Source organism: Panulirus ornatus, chromosome 50 (assembly GCF_036320965.1).
Source record: "Panulirus ornatus isolate Po-2019 chromosome 50, ASM3632096v1, whole genome shotgun sequence".
NCBI lineage: Eukaryota > Metazoa > Arthropoda > Malacostraca > Decapoda > Palinuridae > Panulirus > Panulirus ornatus.
The window spans coordinates 25,892,132-25,917,500 of NC_092273.1; the positions used below are offsets into that span (position 1 = coordinate 25,892,132).

A 25,369-nucleotide genomic window follows, 5' to 3' on the forward strand; every position below is an offset into this window, starting at 1 on the left:
GTTTCACTCAAAGCCAAAACATTCAGGTTCCTTTCCTCAAACATACTACCTATCTCTCCTTTTTTCCCATCTTGACTACATCCACACACATTTAGACACCCCAATCTGAGCCTTCGAAAAGGATGTGCACTTCTCACATGACTCCTTCTGTTTCCCCTTTTAGACAGTTAAAATACAGGGAGGGGAGGGTTTCTAGCCCCCTGCTCTCATCCCCTTTAGTCACCTTCTATGACAGGAATATAAATTTGGCTCACCAAACCAGCTCAGCTTATTTTACATTTGTAGACATTTGCTGACTCAATTTTTCATCTCTTCTCAACCATCACCACTGGACAATTGACACACAAACATTCCCTCAGAGATAACAGTTCAACATATGTTGAATCATTCTAGCAATAATTAGTGCCCACAGACTGTCACTAATTAGCCACTAATTGATATAGGGCATACACCAAGCTGTGCATACCTTCCACCTTCTTATCATAAGGGTAAGTGATACAATACAATTCTTTCCTGATGCTGATATTAGTTGCTTGTGATATAAGGCTTCTCTACACATATGTAAATTGCACCTTTCAATTTCAATGATGGTACAAAAAGGCAATCCACACAAAGTATCATTAAGGTCCACACAGGGTAAGACATTACAATATGAATAACTAAAACTCAAGGATTTTTTCCTGGAACCACTTACAAATGCTTGTGACATAAGGCATCCCTATATACTGATAAAATGCAGCTTTAAATCTAAATGATGATGGGAGAAGGCAACCCATAAAAGTACAGTTAGGATCCCACACAGGGTAAGATGCTGCTATATAGGTTACTAATCCTCAAGGATTTTTTCCTGGCACTACTTACATCCTATTTGAAAGCACTTTTAAGTTTATGTGAAAGCAGGGAAAGGCAATTCATAATAAAAGTACAGCTAAGGGCTCCATATCATAAAGCATACTAGTATTGTTAGGGTCCTTTAAGGGTCAAACTCTTTGTATCAAATAGTACTCCAAACTTATTTTTACTGTTTGTATTTACAAGTTCCTCTCTTATCATGTCTCAGGTATCTACAGCTCTTACTATAAAAGTATTTGTTCACATCTTTTGTAATCTACATTTTTATTTGTTTTCTGTTATACCCTCAAGTCATCCAGGCATTTTCAATTTCAAAATGTAAATTGCTATTCATTTCCCTTTTCAAAACTTTGTGGTTATAAAGTCTCCCCTTTTCCTCTTTTCTTTTGCTGTGGGTAATAACATGTCTGCAAGCCCTTCCACAAAGCTCACCTTAATTCTGGTATAAACTTTGTAACCCACCTGCTGACTTTCTCCACTAGCTCCATGTGTTCCCTAATAAGCGATGCCAGACTGGTGCTGAATACTCTAATCTGGGGCCAATGTATGCTTTAAATACATTTTTCTGAACATCTTGTCTACAAATTTGAAGGAAATTTTGATTGACTCATACTTCTTGATGTCCTTAGGATAGGCTTGGTATTTCCATTCCTAATTCTTTTACTTTTGATCAAGTTGAATTTCATCAACAAAGTATTTGACAACAGCTTAAGTATGTCTATGTCTCTTTGCAAGTTCTTACAACTCATGAAAACTCAATCTGCAAGTAAAGGTATAATTCCAGTCCTTCTGGTGAATCATTAACACAAACCAGGAACAGTGATGGCCTTAGGAATGATTAGTTACTCAGATCTAGTTTCAATAACCACCCTTGATATGCAGCCTTTACTCACTTCCACTGGATAGTTTTCAATCCACGAAAGAGTTATCTTCTTATGGCAGCCTGTTACTCAAACTTCCTGATTACCCTCTCATGGTGGATACTGTCACGTTTTCTGGCAATCTATGAACATGCAGCAAAAAAACTTAACTTTTTGCAAATCATATACAAATTAAGATAAGTAATGGTTCCAGAGCAGAGCACTGTTGCACTCTAGTGGTGACCTTAACCTGTTTTGAGTAGGCAACACTGGCATACTTCCAGTGTTCTTGTCATAACACTATCAGGTATGAATGCTTTTTTATGGACCAACTGGGATTTGTTTACAAAACTGGGGAGTATAACCAACCACTGTATCTACCAGAAGTTATCCCAAGAGTAAAGCAATTATTTATGGACTACTAAATGTTTAATTAGAATTACCTTGACCAACATGCTACATTAGATATTACACAAAGTGGCAACGAGCATAAAACTGCATGAAATTAGTGTGGACAACCTATGGAAATTAATAAAAATTGGAAAAAAGTTTGTCTGAAGATCACCGGTCGCCATTGTGGAGTGATTTCTACAGCTGGTTTACTGCGAATAGTAACAATGTCTCTAATTGGTCACATAAGTGAATTTGATCCAGACATTGAATCGTGGACTGAAGACAAGGAGTGTCTCCAACATTATTTCTTGAAGAATGATATAAACGATGGAGTCATGAAGAAAAATGTGTAGATAGCAATGGTAGGACCTAAGACACAAGAAACTGAGGAACTTGTGCTAGCCTAAACATCCTGGCGAACTGACTTTTGAAGAAATCTGTGAAGTATTACCTAAACATGACAATCTAAAGCTGTCAGACAGGGTAACAAGGTTAAAATTTTATAAAAGAAATGGGTGACCAGGAGAGAGTGTTACTCAGTATATAACTGCCTTTGAAGAACTAACAGAGCACTACAATTTCATCTCTTTGATGACAAACCAGCAAGATCAAATAATGCATGACCAGTTGATTGTAGGTAACAATGATGAACAGATTCATGCAAAACTACTGGCATTGGAAACTGAGATTGGCAAGATTCTGTTGTGCAAGAGAATTGATGAAGTACACAAGACTTCCCGTAGGTTAGGTGAAATGTGCTTCTAATTTTACGAAGCAAATCACGTCTGCTGAAGACATGGAGCTGCCAGTGGCTGATATGGTGAATTATGGTCAAATAAATAATTCACCATATCAGCCACTGGCAGCTCCATGTCTACCGAAATGTCTTCCAAGGGCCCGTATGTTTTAGCACTATGCAGGAGTGCGCTGCCAATACTCGGTACCTCATGAATTTCACCATCTTCATCCTCATCACTGCCAGCAGTAAAACCAGAAAAGCCGGCTGACTGTATTGAGAGAGGACTTGCTACCACACGTTCGTGGCGATGTGAAGCGTTGGTGCTGGTGGTGGCATCACCTTGGCTCCCCTCACCCCCTGATGGGGCGGCATCAGCATCTAACATGCCTTGCTGCCCGTCATAGGCAAACTTATCCTTGTCCTTCTTCAATTTATTGATTTCATCCCGGAGCTCAGCAATAGCCTCAAACATCATTGCCCAGGGAGGGGAGTTAGTATCATCCCGTGAGGTACAGGGTGAGGGAGGAGGCGGCACCTGCTGCCCTCGTTGCCCCAAAGGCTGGCATTCCTGTCCCCGATCATCCCTCATGGCAGAGTTACTGCTGCGTTTTGAGCTCTCTCGGTGTGAAAAATAGCTTCTGTGCTTAGTTCTTTTACAAGAACTACTTGAACCTCCTCCGGAAGAGGATCTGTCTTTGGTGCCAGAAGCATGTCTCCCCGACAGGGAGCCTTTGTCAACAGAAGCCTAGATTACCGAAGCAACTGGCGGCGCGGGGTGACGTGGTGTATCTCATGGGAAAGCGTACTTCAGCAGAAAAGTGATTTGCTTTAAGTAAAATCTACAATTTGGCAGTGGCAACAGAGACAACACACAAGGAAGAGTCAGACATCAAACAGCCATCATCCCAGCATGCAGTGACACATGGCCCACCCTACTGGAGAGGTGGTGAAGTTCATCATCTAAATAACCATTGGGCCATTGACGAAAGGTGCTGCGAATGCTAAAGAGCAAGCCATTTCTCCTGTAAATGTTAGCAGTCATAGCAACATGATTGAACCAACAGATGAGTGGATGTATGGGCATTCCAAATTAGCAGTTTTGAGCCTTCTCCAAACAACACAACCGAAAGAGTGCCTTCACCAAGAGGAAGGAGAACAGCACTAAGAGAGGGAGGAGGACTTCCAACAGGAAGAAGAGGACTACCACGGAGAAGAGGACCACCAAGAGGAGGCAAAATGCAACAAGTGGAAAATTTAGAAAACCAAGGAGAAAGACTAGAAAATGATAATGGTATTGAGGAAGGTAAAGAGGACTATTTTGAATTCAATTCAGGATTATATTAAAGTAGTGGAAACAAGAGTTAGGTACAGCTGGGAAGTCTTCAACCATTTAATAGTACAATGAATATTCAGGGGCTTGAGGAAGAATCGGAGAAACACAATGGAGCAAACTTTACCATAATTAATGAACGTGTTCATGAGAGTCGTGACAAGGCACCCAGATTACAAGAGAAAGTAAAGAAAGATGATGGAGAAAGATTGAGAGTCAAAGGAATTATGGAAGCTCATGTCACATAAAATGGTCTAGTATATAAATTGCGGTCAATAGTAGAAGAAGGTGATGGACAAAATTTGTTAGGTACAAACTAGTTACAAACACTCCAGATTGAGTGGAAGAATTCAGTGTTTAATATACAGGAACAGTTGGATAATAAGGAAAAGTTTGTAAAGGATCTAAAAATGAGGTATACTCTGAGTATCTGAGGATGGTTTGGGCATTTACAGATGCTATTGTAAAGACAAGATTTTTGAAAGCTCACCGACAGCCTTAGAGGCCATACGCACTGAATTGGACAGGCTAGTGCCAAACAGAACACTCACATCAGTGGAAAGTTCAGAATGGGCTACTCTGAAAGTGGTTATATCAAACCCATCTTCACAAGTACAAATGTGTGGAGACTTTAAAGAGATGGTAAATCCAATGGCTGAGAAGAACACTTCTCCAGTTCCAAAATTACATCGACTTGTTGGTCAATTTGGTACAAGGTAAGTCATTCTCTAAATTGTACTTAAGTAGTGATTATCAAAGATGTTACTGGATGAAGGATCAAGGAAGCATTGTGCAATAAATACACTAAGAGGTTTGCTCAGGTACAACATATTATCTTATGAGATCAAGAGTGCCCTGGGATTTTTCAAAGAGAAATGTACAACTTACTGTGAGGTACTCCACATACTGTTTTATATCTAGATGATAATTTCATCACTGGATGTACTGAAGCAGAACACAGAGCAAACTTGACTAAGGTGGTAGATAGATTAAATGAAAAAGGTTTGAAACTGCATTTTGACAAATGCAGGTTTCTGCAAAATATTTTGAGTTATTTGGGACACAAAATTGATGCTCAGGTTGTCATAACTTTGTAGGGAATAAACGCTGTACTTAATGGCCCAACTGAGTTCTGTTTACAAAGGTTAGAGGATAACCAACCACTGTAACTACTAGAAGTACCCAGAATAAAGCAATTACTTATGGATTAATAAGCACTTAATTGGAAATACCTTAACCATTATTCTTTTTTCCATACATATTTGCCATTTCCCGCATTAGCGAGGTAGCATTAAAAACAGGACTGAGTCTTAGGCGAAATATCCTTACTTGGCCCCCTTCTCTGTTTCTTCTTTTGGAAAATTAAAAACGAGAGGGGAGGATTTCCAGCCCCCAGCTCCCTCCCCTTTTAGTCGCTTTCTGCGACAAGCAAGGAGTACGTGGGATGTATTCTTTCTCCCCTATCCCAATATACCATGCTAAATACTACATAAAGTGGCGATGAAGATAAAACCACATGAAATTAACATGGAGAACCTATGGAAGTTACTGAAAAAAGGAATGAAGTATGTCCACAAAGATCACTGGTCGGCACTGTGAAGTGATGTCTAAAGCTGGTTTACTGCAAACGGTAACAATGTCTTTAATTTGTCACATAAGTGAATTTGATCAAGCAACTGAATCTTGGACAGAGAAAAGGAGTGTCTTTAACATTATTTCTTGGCAAATGATATAAATGATGCAGACAGGAACAAAAATGCGTTGATAGCAATGGTAGGACCGAAGACATACATGTCACTGAGAAATTTGTGCTAGCCTAAACATCCTGGATATTTGACTTTTGAAGAACTCTATGAACATACGAGGGTGTGCCCTAACATGCCGGTAAAGAACTTCTTTTTTTCTTACTTGATCACCATTTCTCCAAGTATTCTGTTAACATCTTTTCTGGATATCTCAAAGATTTCCATAACACCCTCCCCTTTCCATCTCACTGCTGATGAGGTAAAGTTCATTTGACTGTAAAAATACTTTTGAACTTGTTATTAAGCTCCCTGCACTTACATAATCATCTACAATTTTCTCCCTGTGAATCCTTAGCTCCTTGACTAACAATCGATTCTTGATGAATTTTTAGAAAAGTTTTGGCTTTTGAGCTGCCTTGTCCACAGTTTTGGATTTTGAATTGCCTTAACAAATTATTTTTCAAAGTTTTTTGTTCCTCTTTTCTTAACCTGCTATAATTGTTCTGAGCAATCTTATCCCTTGCAAATGCTGGCTGGCTAGAGTGCTATCTATACCTATAACTTCAACACTGCACATCTTGAATATTTTTTGCTTTCTGACATCTTTTACTAATCCATTTCTTCATTTCTAAATATTCCCTCTGTATTAAAAGGGTTGAGGTGCCCATGTCTCACTCCTTCATTGTACATTTCAAAGAACTTTTCACCACAAAGCCCTGGTATCTGGCTACTGAATTCCATTTCCTAATCTACTTTATCATAGACATTATTGAGGTTCATGTAGTTTCTACATTTATATCTCTTTATTTTCTGTTTCACCTCTGCTCTCTTAATGTCCTCTTTTACCACATATTCAAATCCAAGCATTATATGATTGCTTCTTCCAACTGGTGTAGTATATATCATACTCTCAATATCCAAATTAGTATGAGTGAAGATAAGGTCAAGTGATGACTGTGTATCAATCTCTCATCCTAGTCTACTCTGTGACATGTAGATAATGTTTCTATATACACTAAAACCTTGTGTCTCTACGACTTCCTATGGCCATGAAAATCTAAATTCCCAAAGTCTATCTCTTTATAACTAAAATCTCCCATCATAAGTACTTCAGCATTCCTTAAAGGTGGTTTTCACTGCTTCATGTACCATCCTTGTTGTTCCTTCATTGTTTTCATTGCATGTATGTGATTTTGTCCTTTCTTCTATCTGAAAGGCTACTGGTTATGTTACTACAATTCCTTGACCAATATTATCAATAGATTTTGTATGAGTTTTATTTCTTTCCCCTGCACAGTCTCTAGTACATCTTGAAAAGATACTTCAGACCTCATCTGCTTTTTAATGACTTCATCTCCTTTCCACTGATCTTTATCTCCTGAATCTCCTCCACTAGTGTGCATTTCTGTTCCTCTAGTCTTATGACTCACTTCTTGATCATTGAAATAATTCCTCAGCTTTCTTGACTCTTGTTCAAGTTGTGTTATCCTATGATCCAGCTCCTTCACAAGTTTCCATAACATCCTGAAACATTTGCTCTCTTGAGTTTTTATTTCAAGTCTCTTTCACTTTCATGTGTAGTCTTCTCTTTGCAGATCTGGTTTTGACCGATCAGTTGGCACATCCTTGTGACTAAGTCCATAGTAAACATTTCTAGTTCAGGAAGCACTTGGGGTCTTAAATCACCTCCCGAAGTAAAACTTGTAACAGTAACCTTAGCTACCCTGAGGAGAATTTGTATCTTCAACTGACAAAGTGTCACTTTTTGGTTACATTAAACCTATCTATGTCTCGCGCCAGGAACTTTGGAAACTCTCTCACAGGGTTGGCTAAGGCAAAAGAGTCTGAACAGGGTACTGGCAGAGGGCAACTCTAACAGTGTTTTAAGGGGCTCCTACCAAATGTTCCTACCAACTGATTCTACCTATTGTGTCCTCCTAACTACCTAATGTTCCTGCCTAATGTTTCAGTGTTTCATTAAAAAGAACACTTTTACTCCCCTTTAGCAAGCCACACATTCATAAACTTACTGTACTTGTTCACTTCATAGTGTTAAGCACAAATAAGAGAAAGAAAGATATTTAGTAAATCAAGTTGGCAACACTCTTTCATTTGCTATGAACCTGGGAAGCATCCGCTCCCAAACAATATCTCTCACTCAAACTGAATATCTAATGCATACACCCCTCAGGGGCCTCTCTCTTTCTCTTTTTTATTTCTATCTTTTTAGTGTGTGTGCCACTATTTCATTGACTGAAATATTTTGAAAGGAGCTTAACTTTAATAAGAATGCAAAGGTGAGTGCATTTAGATTACATTTCAGGTGTTCTTACATATAGTAAAATATCAAAAATATCTTTATGAAGGAAATGATATGGAATAACAAGATTAGATCCACTACCAACAAAAGAATAGAGAGCTCCTGACCAGGTCAGAAAAACTGATCCAATTACGTAACCAAATTTTGGCTGTTGCAGGTATGTGACACAAATAATATTCAGAGCAGTACTACAGCAAGAATCTAAGTCAGGGATGAATGCAATTAAAAAACAAAGAAGTTAGGCAATTTAAGAGAGAAAATACAAAGCAGGTATAAGTGTAAAACACTAAATAAGAGATAGTTCTGAAATCAGATACTACAGACAGGAAAGTCTAAGACTAGTGATAATGAATAATGCATGATCAATAATGTGGTGGACGCACCTGGACGCTTTTCAGAGACACTGATGAGGGTGTCTGAGCGTGGGACATCAAGGAAATTTCCCCCGCTGAGGGATGGACTATTGGACTTCGTGGTATCTTCTCGTTCCAACTTGTGTCTGGGATGGCCCTTCCGCAGGTCCACTGAGGCTAGAGAGGCAACAGTAGCTCAGGACCACGCACCACAACCATTATACCTACAACACTTTGTGACATTACATGAGACGAAGCTTTAAGGGCCAACCAACGGAAACTAAACTGACTGGAAAAGTTATTCGCAGTAGCTGTTGGCAACAAATATAATAAGCAATAGAGCATTCAATGCTGCGATGGAAAGCATTAGGGAAAAGATAAGACAAAGCTTTCATTCTAATTACTGTACGATTCTAAAGAAGAGCCAGAGATTTTCACAAAATTCTTTACATAGGTTTAAGGCAGCAGGATGAGGTGGACATTAAGGAAGCTGGTGGTAACACGAACTTTTATTTTATCACAACCTCTCTCACTTCACACACTTAGCAACTTGTTTCCACTACCATGTCCGACCATTCTTTGGAAAATTCCACAACCTTATTTCCACATTTCTATTCATATATGAGGCAAAATTCTTCAGTACCTTACACTTACACTGAGTAGTCTCTGTTGACTGGAACAGCTAAATCATCTACTTTAACCATTCAAATATCAGCAGTCATATTTACATCACTGCAATCCTTACGGCCTCTTAAATTTAAGGATAATCAGAGTTTGTAACTTCCAAATGGAGGCACCACAAATACTGACATAAGACAGAAAATTGTGGGTGCTTAATCTTGTCGAAAACCAATCTTACCACCAACAGTGACCTTCTTTTAATTCTATCTGCATTAAAATATCGGAATTGCTCCTACTCATCAACATCTAAACTTACATTAATCCTGTGGTGGTGCATCCTATTTCACTAGCTACATAACTCCTCGCGATCCCATGTTACACCAGCATAAGAGCCCAATTGGTATGTCATAATCCTCCAAGTTGCTCCATGAAAGATTCATCCTTGATACATGAAGGCAACTAAAAGGGGAGGGAGCCGGGTACTGGAAATCCTCCCCTCCAGTTTTTACTTTTCCAAAAGGAGAAACAGAGAAAGAGACCATGCGAAGATTTTCCCTCTTAGGTTCAGTCCTCCATTCTCAATGCTACCTCACTAACAAGGGAAATGGCAAATATGTATATATTATCTATTTCATCTTATTATACCCTGTTGCTGTCTCCCACATCAGCAAGGTAGCACAAGGAAACAGACAAAAGAATAGCACAACTCACCCACATATACATGTATATACATGTATATGTATATGGGTAAAACTGAAAGTTGATGGAGAGAGATGGGTGATTATTGGTGCATATGCACCTAGGCATGAGAAGAAAGATCATGAGAGGCAAGTGTTTTGGGAGCAGCTGAATGAGTGTGTTAGTGGTTTTGATGCACGCGACCGGGTTATAGCGATGGGTGATTTGAATGCAAAGGTGAGTAATGTGGCAGTTGAGGGAATAATTGGTATACATGGGGTGTTCAGTGTTGTAAATGGAAATGGTGAAGAGCTTGTAGATTTATGTGCTGAAAAAGGACTGGTGATTGGGAATACCTGGTTTAAAAAGAGAGATATACATAAGTATACGTATGTACGTAGGAGAGATGGCCAGAGAGCGTTATTGGATTACATGCTGAAAGGCGCGTGAAAGAGAGACTTTTGGATGTAAATGTGCTGAGAGGTGCAACTGGAGAGATGTCTGATCATTATCTTGTGGAGGCTGAGGTGAAGATTTGTATGGGTTTTCAGAAAAGAAGAGTGAATGTTGGGGTGAAGAGGGTGGTGAGAGTAAGTGAGCTTGGGAAGGAGACTTGTGTGAGGAAGTACCAGGAGAGACTGAGTACAGAATGGAAAAAGGTGAGAACAATGGAAGTAAGGGGAGTGGGGGAGGAATGGGATGTATTTAGGGAATCAGTGATGGATTGCGCAAAAGATGCTTGTGGCATGAGAAGCGTGGGAGGTGGGTTGATTAGAAAGGGTAGTGAGTGGTGGATTGAAGAAGTAAGATTATTAGTGAAACAGAAGAGAGAGGCATTTGGACAATTTTTGCAGGGAAAAAATGCAATTGAGTGGAAGATGTATAAAAGAAAGAGACAGGAGGTCAAGAGAAAAGTGCAAGAGGTGAAAAAGAGGGCAAATGAGAGTTGGGGTGAGAGAGTATCATTAAATTTTAGGGAGAATAAAAAGATGTTCTGGAAAGAGGTAAATAAAGTGCATAAGACAAGGGAGCAAATGGGAACTTCAGTGAAGGGCGCTAATGGGGAGGTGATAACAAGTAGTGGTGATGTGATAAGGAGATGGAGTGAGTATTTTGAAGGTTTGTTGAATGTGTTTGATGACAGAGTGGCAGATATAGGGTGTCTTGGTCGAGGTGGTGTGCAAAGTGAGAGGGTTGGGGAAAATGATTTGGTAAACAGAGAAGAGGTAGTAAAAGCTTTGCAGAAGATGAAAGCCGGCAAGGCAGCAGGTTTGGATGGTATTGCAGTGGAATTTATTAAAAAAGGGGGTGACTGTATTGTTGACTGGTTGGTAAGGTTATTTAATGTATGTATGACTCATGGTGAGGTGCCTGAGGATTGGCGGAATGCGTGCATAGTGCCATTGTACAAAGACAAAGGGGATAAGAGTGAGTGCTCAAATTACAGAGGTATAAGTTTGTTGAGTATTCCTGGTAAATTATATGGGAGGGTATTGATTGAGAGGGTGAAGGCATGTACAGAGCATCAGATTGGGGAAGAGCAGTGTGGTTTCAGAAGTGGTAGAGGATGTGTGGATCAGGTGTTTGCTTTGAAGAATGTATGTGAGAAATACTTAGAAAAGCAAATGGATTTGTATGTAGCATTTATGGATCTGGAGAAGGCATATGATAGAGTTGATAGAGATGCTCTGTGGAAAGTATTAAGAATATATGGTGTGGGTGGCAAGTTGTTAGATGCAGTGAAAAGTTTTTATCGAGGATGTAAGGCATGTGTACGTGTAGGAAGAGAGGAAAGTGATTGGTTCTCAGTGAATGTAGGTTTGCGGCAGGGGTGTGTGATGTCTCCATGGTTGTTTAATTTGTTTATGGATGGGGTTGTTAGGGAGGTGAATGCAAGAGTTTTGGAAAGAGGGGCAAAAATGAAGTCTGTTGTGGATGAGAGAGCTTGGGAAGTGAGTCAGTTGTTGTTTGCTGATGATACAGCGCTGGTGGCTGATTCATGTGAGAAACTGCAGAAGCTGGTGACTGAGTTAAAGTGTGTGAAAGAAGAAAGTTAAGAGTAAATGTGAATAAGAGCAAGGTTATTAGGTACAGTAGGGTTGAGGGTCAAGTCAATTGGGAGGTAAGTTTGAAGGGAGAAAAACTGGAGAAAGTAAAGTGTTTTAGATATCTGGGAGTGGATCTGGCAGTGGATGGAACCATGGAAGCGGAAGTGAATCATAGGGTGGGGGAGGGGGCGAAAATCCTGGGAGCCTTGAAGAATGTGTGGAAGTCCAGAACATTATCTCGGAAAGCAAAAATGGGTATGTTTGAAGGAATAGTGGTTCCAACAATGTTGTATGGTTGCGAGGCGTGGGCTATGGATAGAGTGGTGCACAGGAGGGTGGATGTGCTGGAAATGAGATGTTTGAGGACAATGTGTGGTGTGAGGTGGTTTGATCGAGTAAGTAATGTAAGGGTAAGAGAGATGTGTGGAAATAAAAAGAGCATGGTTGAGAGAGCAGATGAGGGTGTTTTGAAATGGTTTGGGCACATGGAGAGAATGAGTGAGAAAAGATTGACCAAGAGGATATATGTGTCGGAGGTGGAGGGAACGAGGAGAAGTGGGAGACCAAATTGGAGGTGGAAAGATGGAGTGAAAAAGATTTTGAGTGATCGGGGCCTGAACATGCAGGAGGGTGAAAGGCGGGCAAGGAATAGAGTGAATTGGATCGATGTGGTATACTGGGATTGACGTGCTGTCAGTGGATTGAATCATGGCATGTGAAGCGTCTGAGGTAAACCATGGAAGCTGTGTGGGGCGTGGATGTGGAAAGGGAGCTGTGGTTTCGGTGCTTTATACATGACAGCTAGAGACTGAGTGTGAACGAATGAGGCCTTTGTTGTCTTTTCCTAGCGCTACCCCGCACACATGAGGGGGGAGGGGGATGGTATTCCATGCGTGGCGAGGTGGCGATGGGAATGAATAAAGGCAGACAGTGTGAATTGTGTGCATGTGTATATATGTATGTGTCTGTGTATATATATATATGTACATTGAGATGTATAGGTATGTATATTTGCGTGTGTGGATGTGTGTGTATATACATGTGTATGGGGGTGGTTTGGGCCATTTCTTTTGTCTGTTTCCTTGCGCTACCTCGCAAACGTGGGAGACAGCGACAAAGCAAAATAAACAAAAAAATACATACATGCCCACACAATTCACTGGGAACTAATCACTTACCTCTCTTCCTACATGTACACATGCCTTACATCCTCGATAAAACTTTCCACTGCTTTTAGCAACTTGCCTCCTACACCATATACTCTTCATACCTTCCACAGAGCATCTCTATCAACTCTATCATATGCCTTCTCCAGATCTATAAATGCTACATACAAATCCATTTGCTTATCTAAGTATTTCTCACATACATTCTTCAAAGCAAATACTTGATCCACACATCCTCTACCACTTCTGAAACTACACTGCTCTTCCCCAATCTAATGCTCTGTACATGCCTTCACCCTCTCAATTAATACCCTTCCATATAATATCCCAGGAATACTCAACAAACTTAGACCTTTGTAATCTGAAAACTCACCTTTATCCCCTTTACCTTTGTACAATGGCACTATGTGCGTATTCCGCCAATCATCAGGTACTTCATGCGCATACATACATTGAATATCCTTACCAACCAGTCAACAACACAGTCACCCCCTTTTTTAATAAATTCCACTGCAATACCATCCAAACCCGCTGTCTTGCCGGCTTTCATCTTCTGCAAAGCTTTCACTACCTCTTCTCTGTTTACCAAACATTCTCCCTGACCCTCTCACTTCGCACACCACCAAAAATTGGAGGAAGTGAAGTGCTTTAGATATCTGGGAGTGGACTTAGTAGCAAATGGAACAATGGAAGTGAGTCATAGGGTGTCTATATTCCTCTCCATCACTTTTCATGCTCTGCATCTGTTGATCTAACAAAATTGCTCCCGAGTGTTTGTGTCTTTTTCTCTAAATGTACATCAGTCAATATTCTGCAATTCCAAGGCCTTTTTATTCAGTTGATTCTGTTTGTGCTTTTGTCCATTCCTCTATTTTTTTTCATTATACTTTGTTGCTGTCTCCCGCTTTCGCACAAGGAAACAGACGAAAGAATGGCCCAACCCACCCACATACACATGTATACACATACATGTCGACATACGCACATATACATACCTATACACGTCAACGTATACATATATATATACACACACTGACATATACATATATACACATGTACATAATTCATACTGTCTGCTCTTATTCATTCCCGTCCCCACCCCGCCACACACGAAATGACAGCCCCCTTCCCCTGCATGTGCGCGAGGTAGTGCTAGGAAAAGACAACAAAGGCCACATTCGTTCACACTCAGTCTCTAGCTGTCATGTATAAAGCACCGAAACCACAGCCCCTTTCCACATCCAGGCCCCACAAAACTTTCCATGGTTTGCCCCAGACGCTTCACATGCCCTGGTTCAATCCACTGAAAGCACATCGACCCCAGTATACCACATCGTTCCAATTCACTCTATTCCTTGCACACCTTTCACCCTCCTGCATGTTCAGGCCCAGATCATTCAAAATCTTTTTCACTCCTTCTTTCCACCTCCAATTTGGTCTACCACTTCTCGTTCCCTCCAACTGTAACATATATCCTTTTTGTTAATCTTTCCTCACTCATTCTCTCCATGTGAGCAAACCATTTCAAAACACCCTCTTCTGCTCTCTCAACCACACTCTTTATTACCACACATCTCTCTTACCCTTTCATTACTTACTCGATCAAACCACCTCACACCACATATTGTCCTCAAACATCTCATTTCCAACACATCCACCCTTCTCTGCACAACTCTATCTATAGCCCACGCTTTGCAACCATATAACATTGTTGGAATCACTATTCCTTCAAACAGACCCATTTTTGGTTTCCAAGATAATGTTCTTGACTTCCACACATTTTTCTACACTCCCAGAACTTTCACCCCCTCCCCCACCCTATGATTCACTTCTGCTTCCATGGTTCCATCTGCTGCCAAATCCACTCCCAGATATCTAAAACACTTCACTTCCTCCAGTTTTTCTCCATTCAAACTTACCTCCCAAATGACTTGTCCCTCAACCCTACTGTACCTAATAACCTTGCTCTTATTCACATTTACTCTCAGCTTTCTTCTTTCACACACTTTACCAAACTCAGTCACCAGCTTCTGCAGTTTCTCACTCAAATCGGCCACCAGCACTGTATCATCAGCGAATGACAACCGACTCACTTCCCAAGCTCTCTCATCCACAACAGACTGCATACTTGCCCCTCTTTCCAAAACTCTGGCATTCACCTCCCTAACAACCCCATCCATAAACAAATATTTAACCATGGAGACATCACACACCCCTGCCACAAACCAACCTTCACTAAGAACCAATCACTTTCCTCTCTTCCTACTTGTACACATGCCTTACATCTTCGATAAAAACTTTTCACTGCTTCTAACAACTTGCCTCCCACACCATATATTCTTAATACCTTCCACAGAGCATCTCTATTAACTCTATCTATGCCTTCTCCAGATCCATAAATGCTACATACAAATCCATTTGCTTTTCTAAGTATTTCTCACATACATTCTTCAAAGCAAACACCTGATCCACACATCCTCTACCACTTCTGAAACCACACTGCTAATAATGTTCCAGCAAATCCCTGCCCAATAATGTCATCAACTGGTTCTGTATGTGTTTTAGTCCTTACCTCTGACTGAACAGGCCCTAGTACTTCCAGAAAAGACCCCTTAGACCTTATTTGCTTTTTAATGGCTTCACCCTCTTTCCTCTAGTTTTGCAGCTCCTACAATACACTGTATTTCTGTTCATACAAAAAACAACATTTCTCAGATTTCTTAATCACTGTAGTTCCTTTATTTCTTAATTCCTCTTTAATATCATGGTTCCCTTCATGATCCGCGAAATGCTCAGTTTTAATAACTATCGCTCCAGTTGTGTTCCTCTCTGGTTTGCTCCTCCACAAATTCCCTTAACATCCCTAATTACTTGCTCTGGTGTTTTCATTACAAGTCTCCTCTTATCTTCGTAAATTCCTGTAATTGGGTTCATACCAGCCTTTCCTAGATCAGGCAGTAAAAGAGATCTCAAATTACCCAAAGAAAAACACCAGTAACAGTAATAAAGCTTAATACAGCACACTAACTTAGAAGTATGCAGAGAATTTAGATCTCTGGCTGACAATTTATTGTTATCTTGCAGGGTGAATTTAAAATTTTCCTTCCCTTTAGCAAGTTAAAACTGACCTTTTATAAAGTAATTTATTACACTTGTTCACTTCACAATGAAATCCTCTCACTCTCTTATAAACTGTATATCCTAAAAGAGATGAAATAAGATAATTTAAAGGTATTAATTCACTGAAGCTGGCAACGCTCCTCCATTCCATTTTGGACCAGGGAAGCTTCCACTCCCAAACAATGTTGAAACTCATGAAATTTGGCACACTCAAGCTGAATAATATCCAATGCATACACTTCTTAATGTGGGGCATCTTCATGCTCTACTTCCTTCTTACTTTTTGTTTTATGCTGGAGGCTCCACATACGGATAAAAGTCCACATCACGACCAGGCCTTAATTTGGAATATAAAAATGTGCTATCGTTTTATAGTTTTTGACAATTTTGGAGCCTCACTGCCTCTGGAAACATTGCACCAATGACCTGTCAAGGGTGAGGCTCAAAAGACTAAGAAGCAGAACTGGAGTCTACCAGTATACCAAGGATTAAAAGAGATAAGCAACTGAGCGCAATGGGACTGAATGTGAATGGGATGACTGGTTAGAGTAAAAGGAGGGAGCTTGTAAAGAAGTTTAAAAGTTTTGGCATGGATGTGCTAGGGATTAGGGAAACCTATATCCCTGGGGTGGGTCTGTGAAGTGAAAATGGAAATGATGAATGCAAGTTATGGGAGGGCATGGAAGGAGGTGTGGTATGGAAAGGAATGAGTAAAAATTATTGGGAAGAGAAGGATATGGAATTCTGCTATCACCAAGAGTTTGGGATGGTGTTACAGAGCATGGATGGAATGGGTCAAGAATAGTTTGGGTGAAAGGAAAGACTGAGATTGTGAAGTGTGCATTGGTATGTGTATATGTGCCTGTGAATATGAAGACTGTACGAGGTAAGGATGAAATGAAGCTTTTCTGTAAAAATTTGAATGACTTTAGAAATGGTTTTGAGAGAAAAATGTGGTTGTATTGAGTGATATGAATGTAAAAGTGGGATTAGATGAAATTGGTGAGATAGTTAGTAAATGGGGAATGTATGGAGTAAATGAGTTATCTTGTGGGTATTCGTGCTAAAAGGGGTTTATTCTTTGCAAACACCTTTTTTTCAGCACAAGATGATCCACAGATATACATAAGGAATGATGAAAGAGAAATACAAAAGCCTTTAACTGACTAAGTGGCAGTGAATGAAAGATTAAGAAAGGCAGTGCTAGATGCTTGAGGCATGAGAGGATTCTTTGGAGACTGGCCATTTCAGTCCTTGTGGGGATGAGGATCAGGAAGAAGTGGAGGTATGGTGCAAGGAAAAATGCAGAGGTAATAGTGTTGGCAAGTGAAAACATGAATCAGAAAAAATGCAGGGAGGAGTATGAAAGGAAGGTAACTTAAAGCTTAGATGGAAATGCAGTGAAATAGGGATGCAATCATGTATGAATGAGGTGTTCATAAAGGTTAGAGAAATACTACTAAAGGTTGTAGAATTAGTAGTTGGATATAAGGTTGTGAGACATAGGAATAAAAAGGGCAATATATGGTGGACAGAGGACATCAGAAATGCTGTGGAAGAGAAGAAAAAGCCATGTGGTAGATTGCTCAATAGGAATGTACTGGAGGAAGTTCAGCAAAGGAAGGAAAAATACAAAATATGTGAGTGGAATGTTAAGCTGATAGAAGAAAGCAAAGAAATAGTAGATGAAGATGTTTGGAGGAAAGTAGAGTGAAAAGTTTTGGGATAATAAGAAACTATACTGGAAGGAGGTGAAAAAGCAAAGAAGTGGATGTAAGAGTGGAATGTTAATGTGATAAGTAAAAAGGGTAGTTGCTGAATCAAAAGGAAGAAGTGAAAGGAAGATGGAAAGAGTATTTTGAAGAACTGATGAATGTGGGAGAAGGGGAGGCAGTAGTTGTTGCATGCATGGTTATGGAGGATGGAAGGAGCAGGATGTAAGTGCAAGAGCCTAGAGCAAAGCGGGAGGTAAGAATGGCAATAATGAAGCTGAAAGTAGAAAAGCTACATGAAGTGGATGGGATTATAACTGAAATGCTGAAGTATGGACAAGAAAGTGTGATAGAGTGGTTGCATCTTATATGTACTTAGATATGGAAACAAAAGGTTGTCTCTGAGGATTGGGTGAAAGCTATCAATGTTCCTATATTCAAAGGAAAAGTTGCTAAGGATGTATGTAGCAATTATAGGGGAATAAGTCTGTTTAGTATACCAGAAAAAGTGTATTCAAGAATATCAATTAACAGAGTGATGAAAGTGATTGAATGCAGAATAAGTGAAGGGCAAGGAGGTTTTAGGAAAGGTATGGGTTGCGTGGATCAAATTTTTGTAGTAAAGATGACCACAGAAAAGTATTCAGTGAAAGGTAAGAACAATGTTTTATGTAACTTTTATTGATCTGGAGAAACCATATGACAGAGTCAAGTGGAATGTTTTATGGGATGTGTGAAGGATATATGGTATAGGGGGACAACAGATGGGTGGTGTGAAAGCCTTCTATAGAGGAGCAACTGCGAGTGTAAGAGTGGATGGAGAGTCGAGCAAAAGTTTTGGGATACATGTAGGTGTAAAGCAGGGCTGTGTGGTCTGTGGTTTTTTAATAAGTATATGGATGAAGTGATAAGAAATGAAAGCAAAATTAGGGAAAAGGGGTGCAGAGATGGTGTGGTGGCGAGATATGGTGACTAGTGGCAAGCCCGTCTGCAGAATGACTCCACCATGGACTGGAAGAAGGGATTGTCTTGAAGGAAGAGGACACAAATGCTTTTATTCCTGCAATAATAACCCCTGCTATACTTCTGGCAGATGGATGCATCACCACATAAAAGATAGTAATTTTACCAAAGAAAATCAGAAAAGGATTTTCCTAAATCAATCCAGTCAGCTTTGTTGAAGTGTCAATATTTACATTTAGTAGGGGCTGTGCAAGAGGGGGACTTGCTATGAAAATAGATGCATTTGTTATCAGAGTACGGTCTGATGACCCATGAAGGGTCAAGATTATGTAGTTACATGATTTGAGGTGAAAAACAGATCCAGAATATTAAGTGATGAGTCAACACAATCTGAAATATGGGTAGTATGGAAAATAGTTTGCTCTAGGTCATTGAGAATGGAGACCATGAAAGCTTCAGGCCCTCTCCATCCATATGGGAAGAATGCAAGGTTGAATTCTCCTAAGTGTGTAATTTGTCTTGTGGGCAGGAGGATGCCACAGTCTTATGGCAGAAGTTTTGATAGTTGAAGGAAAATATAAAAATGTGTAGAATTACGAAAGCAGTAAGCAAAATAAAGGAAAAGTGTGGTTGTTGAGAGATGAATCTTGAGCAAGTACACATCAATGTTTGGGGGACTTAAGGTCCTCGAGGCAAGCAACAGGTGTGTAGATGTTGGAATAAGCGCACACATCGCCTTTGAATCAGAATCGTGAGTGACGATTATAGTAGGATATGAAATGGGGCTGGTAAGAATATCACTGGACAATTACAATATTACAATATTCGTTATTGGATTACGTGTTAATTGACAGGCGTGCGAAAGAGAGACTTTTGGATGTTAATGTGCTGAGAGGTGCAACTGGAGGGATGTCTGATCATTATCTTGTGGAGGCTAAGGTGAAGATTAGTATGGGTTTTCAGAAAAGAGGAGTGAATGTTGGGGTGAAGAAGGTGGTGAGAGTAAGTGAGCTTGGGAAGGAGACCTGTGTGGGGAAGTACCAGGAGAGACTGTGTACAGAATGGAAAAAGGTGAGAACAATGGAAGTAAGGGGAGTCGGGGAGGAATGGGATGTATTTAGGGAATCAGTGATGGATTGCGCAAAAGATGCTTGTGGCATGAGAAGAGTGGGAGGTGGGCTGTTTAGAAAGGGTAGTGAGTGGTGGGATGAAGAAGTAAGAGTATTAGTGAAAGAGAAGAGAGAGGCATTTGGACGATTTTTGCAGGGAAAAAATGCAATTGAGTGGGAGAAGTATAAAAGAAAGAGACAGGAGGTCAAGAGAAAGGTGCAAGAGGTGAAAAAAAGGGCAAATGAGAGTTGGGGTGAGAGACTATCAGTAAATTTTAGGGAGAATAAAAAGATGTTCTGGAAGGAGGTAAATAGGGTGCGTAAGACAAGGGAGCAAATGGGAACTTCAGTGAAGGGCGTAAATGGGGAGGTGATAACAAGTAGCGGTGATGTGAGAAGGAGATGGAATGAGTATTTTGAAGGTTTGTTGAATGTGTCTGATGACAGAGTGGCAGATATAGGGTGTTTTGGTCGAGGTGGTGTGCAAAGTGAGAGGGTTAGGGAAAATGATTTGGTAAACAGAGAAGAGGTAGTAAAAGCTTTGCGGAAGATGAAAGCCGGCAAGGCAGCAGGTTTGGATGGTATTGCAGTGGAATTTATTAAGAAAGGGGGTGACTGTATTGTTGACTGGTTGGTAAGGTTATTTAATGTATGTATGACTCATGGTGAGGTGCCTGAGGATTGGCGGAATGCGTGCATAGTGCCATTGTACAAAGGCAAAGGGGATAAGAGTGAGTGCTCAAATTACAGAGGTATAAGTTTGTTGAGTATTCCTGGTAAATTATATGGGAGGGTATTGATTGAGAGGGTGAAGGCATGTACAGAGCATCAGATTGGGGAAGAGCAGTGCGGTTTCAGAAGTGGTAGAGGATGTGTGGATCAGGTGTTTGCTTTGAAGAATGTATGTGAGAAATACTTAGAAAAGCAAATGGATTTGTATGTAGCATTTATGGATCTGGAGAAGGCATATGATAGAGTTGATAGAGATGCTCTGTGGAAGGTATTAAGAATATATGGTGTGGGAGGCAAGTTGTTAGAAGCAGTGAAAAGTTTTTATCGAGGATGTAAGGCATGTGTACGTGTAGGAAGAGAGGAAAGTGATTGGTTCTCAGTGAATGTAGGTTTGCGGCAGGGGTGTGTGATGTCTCCATGGTTGTTTAATTTGTTTATGGATGGGGTTGTAAAGGAGGTAAATGCAAGAGTCCTGGAAAGAGGGGCAAGTATGAAGTCTGTTGGGGATGAGAGAGCTTGGGAAGTGAGTCAATTGTTGTTCGCTGATGATACAGCGCTGGTGGCTGATTCATGTGAGAAACTGCAGAAGCTGGTGACTGAGTTTGGTAAAGTGTGTGGAAGAAGAAAGTTGAGAGTAAATGTGAATAAGAGCAAGGTTATTAGGTACAGTAGGGGTGAGGGTCAAGTCAATTGGGAGGTGAGTTTGAATGGAGAAAAACTGGAGGAAGTGAAGTGTTTTAGATATCTGGGAGTGGATCTGTCAGCGGATGGAACCATGGAAGCGGAAGTGGATCATAGGGTGGGGGAGGGGGCGAAAATTTTGGGAGCCTTGAAAAATGTGTGGAAGTCGAGAACATTATCTCGGAAAGCAAAAATGGGTATGTTTGAGGGAATAGTGGTTCCAACAATGCTGTATGGTTGCGAGGCGTGGGCTATGGATAGAGATGTGCGCAGGAGGATGGATGTGCTGGAAATGAGATGTTTGAGGACAATGTGTGGTGTGAGGTGGTTTGATCGAGTAAGTAACGTAAGGGTAAGAGAGATGTGTGGAAATAAAAAGAGCGTGGTCGAGAGAGCAGAAGAGGGTGTTTTGAAATGGTTTGGGCACATGGAGAGAATGAGTGAGGAGAGATTGACCAAGAGGATATATGTGTCGGAGGTGGAGGGAACGAGGAGAAGAGGGAGACCAAATTGGAGGTGGAAAGATGGAGTGAAAAAGATTTTGTGTGATCGGGGCCTGAACATGCAGGAGGGTGAAAGGAGGGCAAGAAATAGAGTGAATTGGAGTCATGTGGTATACAGGGGTTGACGTGCTGTCAGTGGATTGAAGCAAGGCATGTGAAGCGTCTGGGGTAAACCATGGAAAGCTGTGTAGGTATGTATATTTGCGTGTCTGGACGTGTGTATGTACATGTGTATGGGGGGGGGGGTTGGGCCATTTCTTTCGTCTGTTTCCTTGCGCTACCTCGCAAACGCGGGAGACAGCGACAAAGTATAAAAAAAAAAAAAAAAAAAATTACAATATTAGGAAACGAACTAGAAAGATGGCATTCAATAGAAAAGAGGTTACTAAAGTGACCATGAATGTTGATATAGTGAATATAAAAAGGGTAGGTATATCATTGTGGGAAAGGTTGTGGAAGGACTGGTACTCCTAATGTCTGAGGCTTCCCTCTCATTGAAAGTAACGTGAGGTGGAAACCAGGAAATTCTTGGCACCCTATGATGCTGGAGACTAGGGGGCCATAGGTTTGTTGGATTCTGTCATAATTATATCTAAAACAATTGTGCAGGCAGGAGATGGAAAGGAAACTTATGTGAAGAAAACAGGTGAGATTTGAGTAGGTGTATGGTGCTTGTAAGATGGCAGGACTAGCCCAGTAGTCCCTTTTCAATGAGACAGAAAGTAAGACCAATAATTCTTACATGGAGAGTGTAAGACAGTTCCAGGAACTACTGAAACACTCAGCTGCTGTTAACAGCCTACTACCTAAATGGATTGCTCCAAGGGTAAGGGATGGGATATTCCTTGAGGCATATGAAGTATTGGGAGGGGGCCAATACACTACCAACTGAGCCCTCCCACTTGTAGGCAACAGTTACAAAAGAAAGTGTAGTCATAAGATGATACCTTTAATTTTAGGGGGTCATTTGAGGGGTCATTACTCAACTACCTGAGCCCTTCCACTCACTGGCAGTGGAGTGGAGGTTGTTAGGTATTGGAAGATGTATGTGCTATGTAAGAAGGGTCGTCAAGCCATAAAAATTGACAAAAGTCTCATAAGAGAATAAATGCCAACTAGACTGGTTACGCTATGAAAATTATTTATGTATTTATTATACTATGTCGCTGTCTCTCGCGTTAGCAAGGTAGCACAAAGAAAACAAACGAAAGAATTGCCCAACCCACCCACATACACATGTACATACATACATGTCCACACACGCACATACACATACCTAAACATTTTAATGTATACATACATATACATACACAGACATATACATATATACACATGAACATAATTCATACTTGCTGCCTTTATTAATTCCCGTCGCCACCCTGCCACAAATGAAATGACAACTCCCTCCCCCTGTATGTGCGTGAGGTAGCACTAGGAAAAGACAACAAAGGCCATATTCGATCACACTCAGTCTCTAGCTGTCATGTATAATGCACCAAAACCACAGTTCCCTTTCCACATCCAGGCCTCACACAACTTTCCACAGTTTACCCCAGACACTTCACATGCCCTGGTTTTCAATCCATTGACAGCACGTCGATCCCAGTGTACCATATCGTTCCAATTCACTCTATTCCTTGCACGCCTTTCACCCTCCTGCGTGTTCAGGCCCTCATCGCTCAAAATCTTTTTCACTCCATTCTTCCAACTCCAATTTGGTCTCCCACTTCTCCTCATTCCCTCCACCTCTGACACATATATCCTCTTTGTCAATCTTTCCTCACTCATTCTCTCCATGTAACCAAACCATTTCAATACACCCTTTTCTTCTCTCTCAAGCTTTTTATTACCACACATCTCTCTTACCCTTTCATTACTTAATCGAACCACTTCACACCAAATACTGTCCTCAAACAACTCATTTCTAACACCTCCACCCTCCTCCGCACAATATAGCCCACGCCTCGCAACTATACAGCATTGTTGGAACCACTATTCCTTCAAACATACCCATTTTTGCTTTCCACACACTTTTCAATGCTCCAAGAACTTTCACCCCCTCCCATACCCCGTGACTCACTTCTGCTTCCATGGTTCCATCCACTGCCAAAACCACACCCAGATACCTAAAACACTTCACTTCCTCCAGTCTTTCTCCATTCAAACTTACCTTCCAGTTGACTTGTCCCTTAACCCTACTGTACCTAATGACCTTACTCTTATTCACATTTACTCTCAGCTTTCTTCTTTCACACACTTTACCAAACTCAGTCACCAGCTTCTGCAGTTTCTCACCCAAATCAGCCACCAGCTCTGTATCATCAGCGAACAAATGACTCACTTCCCAAGCCCTCTAGAACACAACAGACTGCATACTTGCCCCTCTTTCCAAAACTCTTGCATTCACCTCCCTAACAACCCCATCTATAAACAAATTAAACAACCACGGAGACATCATGCACCCCTGCCACAAACCGACATTCACTGAGAACCAATCACTTTCCTCTCTTCCTACTCATATTATGCTTTACATTATCGCTAAAAACTTATCACTGCTTCTAGCAACTTGCCTCCCACACCATATACTCTTAATTCTTTCCAGAGAGCATCTTTGTCAACTCTATCACATGCCTTCTCCAGATCCATAAATGCTACATACGAATCCATTTGTTTTTCTAAGTATTTTTCACATATATTCTTCAAAGCAAACACCTGATCCACACATATTCTACCAATTCTGAAGCCACACTGCTCTTTCCCAATCTGATGCTTTGTACATGGCTTCACACTCTCAATTAATACCCTCCCATATAATTTCCCAGGAATACTCAACAAACTTATACCTCAGTAATTTGAACACTTGCCTTTATCCCATTTGCCTTTGTACAGTGGCACTATGCATGCATTCCACCCATTCTCAGGTACTTCACCATGAGCCATATATACAATGAATATCCTCCCCAACCAATCAACAACACACTCACCCCCTTTTTTGATAAATTCCACTGCAAATACCATCCAAGCCTTGTTGGCTTTCATCTTCCACAAAGCTCTCACTACCTCCTCTGTTTACCAAATCATTCTCCCTGACCCTCTCACTTCACACGCCACCTTGACCAAAACACCCTATATCTGTCACTATATCGATAATCTGACACATTCAACAAACCTTCAAAATACTCACTCCATCTCCTTCTCACATCACCACTACTTGTTATCACCTCCCACTTGCCCCCTTCACCAATGTTCCCATTTGTTCTCTTGTCTTATGTACTTTATTTACCTCCTTCCAAAACATCCTTTTATTCTCCCTAAAATCTAATGATACTCTCTCACCCCAACTCTCATTTGCCCTCTTATTCACCTCTTGCACCTTTCTCTTGACCTCCTGCCTCATTCTTTTATGCATCTCCCACTCATTTGCACTATTTCCCTACAAAACTC

General features: G+C 40.7%; 1 protein-coding gene across 1 annotated transcript in view; it reads right to left on the bottom strand.

Annotated features, from left to right (window-relative positions):
* SLO2 (slowpoke 2) overlaps nt 1-25,369 on the bottom strand; it is a 1,142,188-nt gene that overhangs the window by 478,051 nt on the left and 638,768 nt on the right. The window contains 1 exon segment of the mRNA XM_071691568.1: nt 8,623-8,769. Coding sequence (XP_071547669.1) covers nt 8,623-8,769 — 147 coding nt within the window.